The sequence below is a fragment of the Mangifera indica genome, chromosome 4 (assembly GCF_011075055.1).
Source record: "Mangifera indica cultivar Alphonso chromosome 4, CATAS_Mindica_2.1, whole genome shotgun sequence".
NCBI lineage: Eukaryota > Viridiplantae > Streptophyta > Magnoliopsida > Sapindales > Anacardiaceae > Mangifera > Mangifera indica.
In genome coordinates, this window is record NC_058140.1 from 8,704,991 (window position 1) to 8,715,967 (window position 10,977).

At 30.4% G+C, this 10,977-nt stretch overlaps 1 protein-coding gene across 1 annotated transcript; it reads right to left on the minus strand.

Moving 5' to 3' along the window:
* Nucleotides 1-486: 486 nt before the first annotated feature.
* On the minus strand, nucleotides 487-1,469 carry LOC123214249. Its single transcript, XM_044634026.1, has 2 exons — nucleotides 1,187-1,469; nucleotides 487-1,046 (listed from the first exon to the last, which is right to left on the minus strand). The coding sequence occupies exons 1-2, from the start codon at nucleotides 1,467-1,469 to the stop codon at nucleotides 487-489; spliced, it is 843 nt and encodes a 280-aa protein (XP_044489961.1).
* Nucleotides 1,470-10,977: the final 9,508 nt, after the last annotated feature.

The following is a 10,977-nucleotide window of genomic DNA, read 5'->3' on the forward strand; positions in this document are numbered from 1 at the left end:
AATACAAGATTGGATACAATTTTGATTTGAATTTGGAGTTCACAAACCACCCAGTATGAATTTTTATTCAAGATAAAATTAACATCCCTTAAAATAATTTTTCAACTATTTAAGGTAAGTTTCTCTTTACTCAAATTTTTATCTTCATTTTATTTTTAATGTATTTGTAAATATTGAGAATATTTGCAAGATATATATATAATTTGTTTTCAACTTTCAATATATAGCCTTTATTAGGGTTGAATATGCATGTGATTCGATATAAGGAATTGTGAAGCGTAATCGAAGGATCTTTGTAGACCCAAAATAAAAAAACCAATATAAAAAGATAATATTCACAATAACAATCACAAATATTAGGTTTACAGAAACAAATACAAATACAACATTTATATTAAAATTAACATCCACAAACATTACAGTTACAAAAACAAGTACAAAAACAATATTTATATTAACATTAACAAGTACAAATAACAACTGCATTTATTTCCCATCTTTCTTCTTTCTTCTTGAACTTGATGTTATAGAGCTAGGTACTGGAACAAGGTTTCTGTAGTTCTGTCTTGTATGTCCAGGTTGATGACATCGGCTACAGATAAGTTGTTCAACAACCTCTTTTTGAGAAGGCCGTCTGTTCTTATTTGCTGGACGTCCTACACGACGACGATGCATATATGGTGGGTGGATAACAGTTGCCTCCTCCGGATGAAGCCACTTTGACTGATCTCCCAATGGATTGACTGCGTCTGCATAAACGGTTTGATAAAAAACTGTGCTGTAGTATGAATGCACCCATTGAAGGCAGGTTGTAAGCTTCATATATTTGGCTACAACAATAACGTGCATGCAGGGAATCTTTGATAATTGAAATTTTCTACAAGTATATGTATGCTCCGTCAGGTCTACCAGGGCATCATATTGGCCACTACAAAGAACCTGGTATCGTTCAGTTGTTATAGGATGCACTTCTAAGTTCAAAGACTTTCGTACACGTTTTGCGATCTTATCTTCAACCCATGGTGTGACTGGACTGGTACAAGCATCTGTAAATCATATGAATAAAAATTTATCTGGTTAGTAACCAAATATAAGTTTAGTAACACACATTTATAACATAGTATAACAGTGAATATGAACTTATTGGCATGATTTCTTCTTTCATAAAACCATCGCTGCAATGTACCTCTAATGAACTCGAGCAACATAGTAATAGGTAAACCTCGAGCGTGTTTGACCAAGGCATTAAATGACTCAGCAATATTGGTAGTCATTACATTGTACCTATGGCTTGAAAAATATGCTCGTGCCCATCGATCATAACCCACTTCACACAGGTATGTAATTGCCTCAGGGTGCAAACGGGACAGTGACTTCATGACCTGTTGGAATTCAAATTCAATGTACGCCTTGGCTACTTTCCAGTACATCCATGCGACTTTAGCATTCTTTTTGTACTTGGATCGCATGTTACAATGGAGATGGTGACAACAATAACCGTGATGCACACCAGGGAAAACTTCAGCCAATGCAGAAAATATGCTGACATGTCGATCTGAAATGATGGCCAAATGAGGTACCTCACCAATACAATCCCTCAGCTTTGTTAAAAACCAGCACCATGTGTCATGATCTTCCCTAGGACCAATTCCAAAAGCAAGTGGATATATTTGGTTATTCCCATCTAATGCGACAGCAATAAATAGTTGACCTAGATATCGACCCTTCAAGAAAACAGCATCAATACAAATAATCGGTCGAATATGTTGCTGAAATGCACGAATACTACAACCGAATGCCATGTAAAAGTATTTAAATCGATCCTCCTCATCCGTTAGTATATGTGTCACCATCCCTGGATTGCAACGCTCTAAATTGAGGCAATACTCTGGTAGCAACATAAACGACTCTTCTGGTGTCCCCCTCAATGATTGAAGCGCCCAATTTCTTGCCCGCCATGCTTGTGTGTATGATATATCAATTTTATATCGATCGGCGATATCAGCAATGATTTCCTTCGGTCGATAAACACGATCAACTAAAATGAATTTGGTCCTCAAAATCTGCCTCAAAGCTTGAGCACCTGCTTGCCTATGATGAGGCAATATCTGATTTCTGCAACATGTGTGACAACTATCCATACGACGTAATTCAAAGCTATCAGTTTCTCCCACCCTAACTGCCTGTGCACGCCATTTACATTCTTTGTTGCGACATTTAAGAAACCATCTAAGCGTGTCTGATTTTTCCACAAAAAATTGATATCCCCTACGAAATGCGTCTTGAGTTATCGCATCAATGACATGTTGTTTACTAGGAAATAATGTACAAACTTTTGGAGAATCAGTATCGGTCAATGCTTTAGAGTTTCTAGATGTAGATGGTTGATCAGGAAAAGGTGGTAACCAATGAAATGCATCAGTAAGAACATTCCCACCAGCAGGATTTATTTTTGGAAAATAACTCGTACCTCCAATATCGTTATTACCATAGGTCTTCTCTTCAATCTCTGGTTCTTCGATTGAAATATTCTATTCAACCTTTCCATTAAATTCACTCCAGTCTGGAAAAGTTGCTTCGTCCCCATTAAGGAATTCTTCTGCGCAATATAATGCATCAACGTTAACTTCATTTATATGTGTAAAATCTTCCTCTAAGAATTCTTGTTTCGGATTGATCTCGATATTTTGAATCTCTTCTACATCAATAGTTTGATTTTCTGGATAACTGCTCGACTCCCCACCCTGAAAATCTTCATTTGCTTGTTGAGTCTTATAACTATCATTAGTAACTGTAGTTATAACAAAAACTGGAACACATTCTTTGAAGAGGTTAGATAGACCGTTAAGAACCTCAACATCCTTATCATTCGAAATTTCTATCGGAGCACCGTCGTCGAGATGCCTTGGTTTCATACTCAACTGAATGTTAAATATCTGTCGATCTATATTACACTTGTCGCTCACTATTTCAATAATTCTTCGAATGATGTGTGTTCTGGAATTTTAATCAATTTCCTATTACCTCCAACATATTTTATAACATTATCACCCTTTTCTATCCAATTTCCCCCATATCTAATTGAAGCATATCCAACCATTTAGATTAATCTTACAATAAAATATATAATCAACATAAATAATACGACTGAAAATAATATTTACAGATGTCTATTACATAATTATACCTATTCCATAATTCAATTATATATTGTGACTACTTAAATATATCATGTTTTGGTATTACCCTTTAAAAAATAATAATTTAATTTAAAAGGGTAGTTTTGGTATTTAAGAGGATATTTGGGGTGTTTTCGTTTAAATATTTTAATATAAGGGTATTTTCGCTTAACTCCTAAAATTTGGGGGTAAATTGTATATTGCCTAAATCAAATATATAATCAACATAATAATACAACTGAAAATAGTATTTGCAGATATCTATTATACAATTATATTTATTTCATACTTCAATTTTACAAAATAATATTATTAAACATACCCTACTAATTTTTATTATTTTACTTATTACACACAACTATTATTTATTATATAAAATATCACATATAATTACATTATTAATAAAATAATAACGATTGAAGTAATATCATGTTATCCTATACTACTATAATATTTAAAACATAACCTATCTAATTTTTATTATTTACATATTACATACAACTATTGAGTTCATAACCTCTCTTATATTGAAATTTCAATTAAAATGATATTATTTTAATAGCGAATTGAGTTCAAAGTTCGTGATGAGCTCAAACTCGAGTTTGATTATCTAAAACAAGTCGAACTCGAACTCTTTTGAAGTTAGTTCAATGGGCTCGAGCTTGAGTTTGGTTTCATGTAAATTGAATTGAACTAAAACTTGGTTCTATGTAAATCAACTCAAGCTTAAAGTCTATTCAATTCGAATCAAACCCTATAATTAATATAACTTCCTACCCTGATAATGTAAGCAAATGACATTTTTACAGTAACTACTTTATAGTATTCTTTTTTCAATTTGTTTGCCTTTTTCTTTTCTTTCTTGTCCTTCTTCATTTCTTGGCCGTTTGAAAATATCCAATAGGAAGTCAACGAATTTGGACAAGTTTGGAGCTTCTGTGGGCAATGAGGTGTCTCAAAGTTGGTTGAAATGATAAGATCTAATCAGCAAATGACAATTTGAGTGAGATCTAACATAATCAAATGGAGTTAATAGTGAAACAAAGGTAATGGTAACTTGAAGTTATACACATGATTTAAAAGAGTAAAATTATGTATATAAATTTATTTATTTATACAAGTTGAATTAAAACTTGTGATTAGGTAATATGATTATTAATTTTTTATCTTATTTCAAAATCACATAATCAGATACTATTACTTCAATTTTTTTAGAGTGAAGTTTGTATAATTTGTTTGTATATACAATATTACTCAATTTAGTTACACACTCACAAGAAGTTGAAAAAGTTAGTTGACGGCAATGCAATGGTGATCATAATAGAAGAGGACTAGTCCAATTAACAACTTTTTATAATAATTATTTTTTAAGTTTATTGATTAGGATGTATAAAAATTTTGTGAATTTGGTAAATATAAACTATTGTTTAGCTTCAATAAAGAAAAAAAATTAATTTTTTCATTAATTTTATAAAAAAAAAAGATTTTATTAATAAAATAGACAAAATGATAAACAAAGAAATTTCAAACTTGAAAAATAAAAATTTGATCATTTCAACAAGGTTAAGGTGGGCCATTGTTAATTTTAACGTGGTCTAACTTCACTGAAACCCTAGTCTAACCATATTTATACTAAGACGTGATTGTATTACAAATTGATTCATAATACATTTATGGCTGTCTCAAAAGTCAGACAGCCATTCTAATTTAAAAATTAAAAAAAAAAAAATTGTTATCAATGACTTCGGAATTAGTTTTTATAAGAATATTTTACAGATTTAATGATAAGTCATACTCAATCAACGATCACTAATTTTAATAAGTTCAAGAAATTGCAAGTTGCTCTTTTATATTCTTGATATTCTGTGTAAGCTCATGATGTCATGGTTTTAATAACCCTCAATAATGAAATATTTATTTAATTGCTCCAAAATTGCCGGTCATTCTCATCACACTAATACAACGGGTCAATTGAGAAACATAATTTTTAGCCTTCTTATGGTTATCTCATCTCACGTTGGATGAAAGCTACTTCAAACCCGTATATCTCAGAGAGAGAGAGAGAGAGATACATCCTTTCATTTTGTAGGATTTGTATTATAATAATGGAGATATAAAAGCAGAAAAGTTTGACCCGCTTTTCATTGATTAAATGAATCGAAATTATATATTAGTTTCCATATTTTATTTGACATTTCAAGTTTGTCCTATAGTGGAATGGTCAAAGTTAATACTTAATAATAGGCTAATTTGTTTTAAATTATACAGGGTTCTTATGACCCCACAAATGCTACCTTGTAGTGGTCCGGGTTCTTTCCTATGTGACTGATTTTAGCGGTGTATGTTCTAATTCATTACTTGGATGATGGTATATTCTTTTAGTTGAAGTTACTATAAAACATATATAAGTATCATGTAATTACTAGAGTAATTAATAAAACAATAATACTATTTGCACTTTTTGTATATTGTCTGATTATGTATCAAGATAATGTGTTATCTACGATTAAATATAATTTTATCCTTTACTCAAAACTTTTCAATTATATGATAACACATCATTTAATAATTTTATTATTAATTAAAATAGTCATATTTGAGAAGGTTTATATAAAATTAGTTAATACTAAAAGGGTTATATTGATTTATTATTAAAGATCAGACAAATTTAACTCAATATATAACAGTTTTTTTATCGAAATTGGCCCATATTTAAATTAAGACCTATCAAAGCCATAGAATTTTCAATGGGAAATCACTTCTTGTCAAACTAAATTTTTCTTAATGGGTTCAAACGTTAGTATAAATTGTTAAATGTTTTTATTTTATAATGTTTGTGTTTATATTTTTTAAGATTTTTATCTCGGGTATGGGTTTAGGATTTTTTGATGATTAAGGTTTTTAAAGTGAAAATCGGTATATGGTTGACAAAAAAGTGATATAGGATGGTTTAGAGTGTGTGCTTTTTGATACAAAATAGATTTGGGATCACATCTACTGAGCAAATTACACCAATTGATGCGATTTTTAAAAAACAGGATTAAATAAATATTTTGATAGACATTTGGAGATGTAAAGTGAAATTTTAGTAGGAGAAATCACACCGATGGGATAAAAATAATTTTAGTGAGCAAAATCAGATAGGTAAGTGAATTTTGCTAAGTGCTAACGAGAGGTGAGCGTTTAATTGATGTTTTATAATAGGTGTGATAAGACTTTTTTTGATACTTTATTGGGCGCTAACGTCTAATAGGAAATTTGACATTTATGGTAAAAGCGTTGGGGAGTTTTTTTGTTTTTTAGTTGGAGTGTGGTGAAATTCATTTTAATTAGAGGTGTGTATAATTTAGTTTAAATTGTAAAATTAGATTGAATTATTTAAAAATTATAGTTTAGTTTGTAAAATAGTTTAATTTGGATTGAAATTTTTTAAATTTATTTTTTTAGCTCAGGTTGCGGTTTGAATGAATTTCAAACTGAATCAACTGTAAACCATATTTTTATAATATATATATATATATATATATTGACAAAATATTCCAATAAGTAATTTGATGTATAACTTGCTTGTTTATATTTATTTTGTATTCTCTGTATATGTGTAATATATATATATATTTTCTATTTATTTTACATGTTTATATTATGTTTTAAAAACTATAATTTAATTGATTTTATTAAATAATATATATATAAAATTTTAAAATATTCAAACTATAGTAATCAAATCGTGTATTGTTTCGTATATCAAAAACTCAATTTATTATATTATATATCATATTGTATGATACACTTTTTAAAAATTAAAATAATAAATTACTAATAAAATATTATAATTGAGACGTCATCATTTTGAAAAATATCACAAACATCTTTAACATTTTAAAAATTTTCATAAATACCCTTAATGCATTATCATTTTCTTGAAAAAAGTATATCATTTTGTATAAATAATATATATTGTATTGTAAGATATATATTATATCGTATGATACGTTTACTATATCATATTAATTTAACATACCTTATGATATGTATTATTTTTTATTTACATCGTATCATATCATATAATACAATACGTATAATTTATTATAATATATTGATAATTACAGTTTAAACCATAATATAAATTAGATTAAATCATATTTTTTTAATTTAATTTAGTTTAAAAAAATTTCAAATAGTTTTTTAAATTTTATTTAGAAAATCTGTTAATTCATATTAAACCAGGGCATATACACTCCTAATTTTAATCCATACAAATTTCCTATATTTTCACAGTTCAAAATCTGAATGAAAAAGGAAAAACATCTCTTATGCGGTGTGTTTGGAGCCAAAAGCTGAGATATCCCATCAGTCACATCACTTTGAAGTTCAACTGATGATTCATGGGCTTAAGGATACAACATAAAACATTTGTAGGAAGCTCACATAAAGAGATAAGAATTCAACAAGACATGCGTAAATGTCTCTAGATGTTGATGATCAAAGGTATAACATTGTGCTTGTCCATTTGATACCCTTCTAACAAATATACAGGGGGAACTCCACTTTAGAGTTCTAATTCTAACTGAATAAAGTCTATGTTTGCTTCACCCTATACAAGTTTGTAATGGTGACAAGATAAAGTTTAATCATTATAACGATGTCCAACGTCCAATGTTACACATTGATATTAAAGGCAAACCAAATTAAGGAGATGTACTTTCTAGGATTCAATTGGGTTAACTACAATGAATTGATTTCAACTTTAGGGTTAATTGATTTCAACACATCGATATATTCAATACTATAGACTATTGGGCGTAGAAAATAGAAAAATAATTCTAGACTATATTATGAAAGCTTGTAGATGACCAAACCACATTTAAAAGTTATTTATAGGTGTATTGATTGATTTGGAACTTAAAGACAAACTCCATAAGGTAGGCTATGCGAAGGAAACATGAGGACATTGCTCACTCTTGTTTGTTGTATGAAAGGTCCTCTTGACATAACATTACACTCAACTAGGCTTTTCTTTATGCTCCATGCAATCACTTCCCATAACAATATTCAATTTTTTTTATCATTTATTGTATATGTATAAATTGACTAATAATATCAAGATTCACTTTGTAGGTTTGGATATACAGAACTTTAGATGGCCTATAGGTAAGGCTAGAAATAAGTTGAGTAGAGTCCGAACAAGGCTTAACTCATTTTCGGCTCGTTTTGGATTAGGCTTAGCTGAGGTTTAATTTAGGCTCGTTGAGCTCATTCAATCACATGTTCGTGTTTAGCTCGCTTGATAATTTTACTGTTCATGATCTGCTCATGCTCGTTCGAGCTAGCATTTCAAACTCGGTTCAAAATATATAAAGAGATGAATAGTAAATTCATGAAAAAACAAATTGAAGAAATTAAAATTCAGATCGAAGAAACCCATCTCAATAATAAAATGTCAGATAAAAATACAAATTGAATAAACATAGGGTAATAGTTGTAAAGTGAAGAAACCCATCATGGAAGTAAAAATACAGAGGCCTGCTTTAGGTTAAACATCCATACACAAGTCTCAAACATAATTATGAACTACACCCACTAGAAATTTTGCTTCTGATTGAAGATAAAGATGATAATGATGATGATATTGATGGTGAGAATCATCGAAGATACATTAGAGGAACACCAAGAAACATAGAGGAGGAGTCACATTAGCAACAACTACAAAATAGAGAGCGAACAAAAGCTTGTCATCTCGTTGGTGAGCCTATCATCTTGTCATTTGTCAGCCTGTGGTCTCGTCGTCGTCGATCATCTCATCGCTCTAGTGAATATGTGACGCATTAGAACACAAAAGGAAAATAAATCATTAAACGCGGAATGAAAGCAAGAACGTGTTTAGGATTGGAAGGAAAGTGAAATATCTTTAACTGGAAACGACATTGTTTGGCAAAGGTTCAAACAAGCTAAGCACAACTCTAGTTTAGGTTCGGATTCAGGTTCGTTTCTAGTTCTACTTCTCAGCTCATACTTTGATTTGTGTTCGTTGTCTCGAGTTTGTATTCAGGCTCATCCAATCTAAACTTATTTTGAGTCTAAACAAGATCACTTTGAATTCAATCTTACCTATAGCGTTAGGCAAAGTTGGTTAGACAAGGGAATGTCCCTAGCATGGTAAATTGGAGGACCAAAAACATCGTTAATTAAGACAATGTCTCAACAATCTTCATCGAGAATTATTTAAGTACATCTCAACCTTTATATTAAGGTTTTATTTTTTTCAGTGAACTTTATTGACGAGTATAAATGTAATAGAAGAATGTAAATATGGCATTGCTTCCACATTCATTAAAGAAGAAGGTTGTGACACCAAACTGACTAGATGTTCCTCTGTATCGTGAGTCTTAACTATGAATAGGACTTAAGACTTCCAAAATTGAAAATTGGTTCATATAAAATTTTGGTAAAATTACTTGCAAACTAAAAGAATGGATATTAGATGTAGATGATGTTGTTATAGATTTATATATTTGAACCCTCAAGATATTTCGATCTAAATAATATCACAGCGGAAAAAATAGAAATATAACAACACGATATACTTGATTTGGATTTCGTAAAAGAAATCCTACATTCAAGGCAGAGGCGTTCCTCTAGTCAAATCCACTAATATCAAGTTCGATTATAGAATACAAACACACAAATCTCAACCTTTGTACAACCAAACAGTATACAAAGCATATACACGGTAAAAACAAAGTCAAAGAGAACCTAACTTCACTAAAGAGATGTTGCCAATCGAACTCAAGAAGCCAAAACTCCTTCACAACAACCACAAGATGCAAGAAACTAGAGAGAAAGAAAGCCAGTAGTCTCACGCCTCCTATTTCCCTCTCATATTCAGTTCACAGTAACACAAGACTTATATACTTAGGGTAAAATGTGTGAAAGCCTAACAAAATGATAGAACTGCCCTTACTTAATAAAAGAAATGACTCATGCATCCTTAACTACAATTACAACAATGCCTTTATAGTTTTTAAACAAAACATTACAAACTCCACCTTGTTGAAAACTATAAGGAAAAACCATGAATTTAACTAGCAAAAAATACCTCTGTAAGACAGACTCACACACTTCCAATATGTAACAAGTCTAAGGCACTCTCAAACTTATTTATTGGAACAACTTTTGTCAAAATATCAGTAGGATTGACTTCTGAAGCAATTTTCTCCAAAATTACCTAACCTTTAGACAAAAGTTCCTTTATATGCAACCTAACATCTATATGCTTTGTTCTCTCATGAAAAACACTATTTCTAGGCAAATGTATTACACTTTGTGAGTCACAATATATCACAAGAGTAGCACAACTCAACCCCAACTCTTCTATTATACCTTTTAGCCAATGAGCTTCTTTAGTAGCCTCTATTAATGCAACATACTCAGTTTCTGTTGTAGACAAAGCAACAATATGTTGTAAGCAACTCTTCCAACTTATCATATTATCACTATATGTGAAAATATATCTTGTTAGAGACCTCCTCTTGTCTAAATCTATAGCATAATCTGAATCATAACATCCTTTAACAAGTAAACTGTTAGTATCGGATGTAGTATATAGAAGACCAAAATCACATAAACCTTTCAAATATCTCAACACCCATTTAACAACATTCCAATGTGTTTTACAAGGTTTTCTCATAAACCTACTTACCAAACTAATTGCATAAGCAATATCAGGCCTGGATCCTATCATAATATACATTAGACTACCTACCACATTTGCATAAGGAATCTTTTTCATATATTC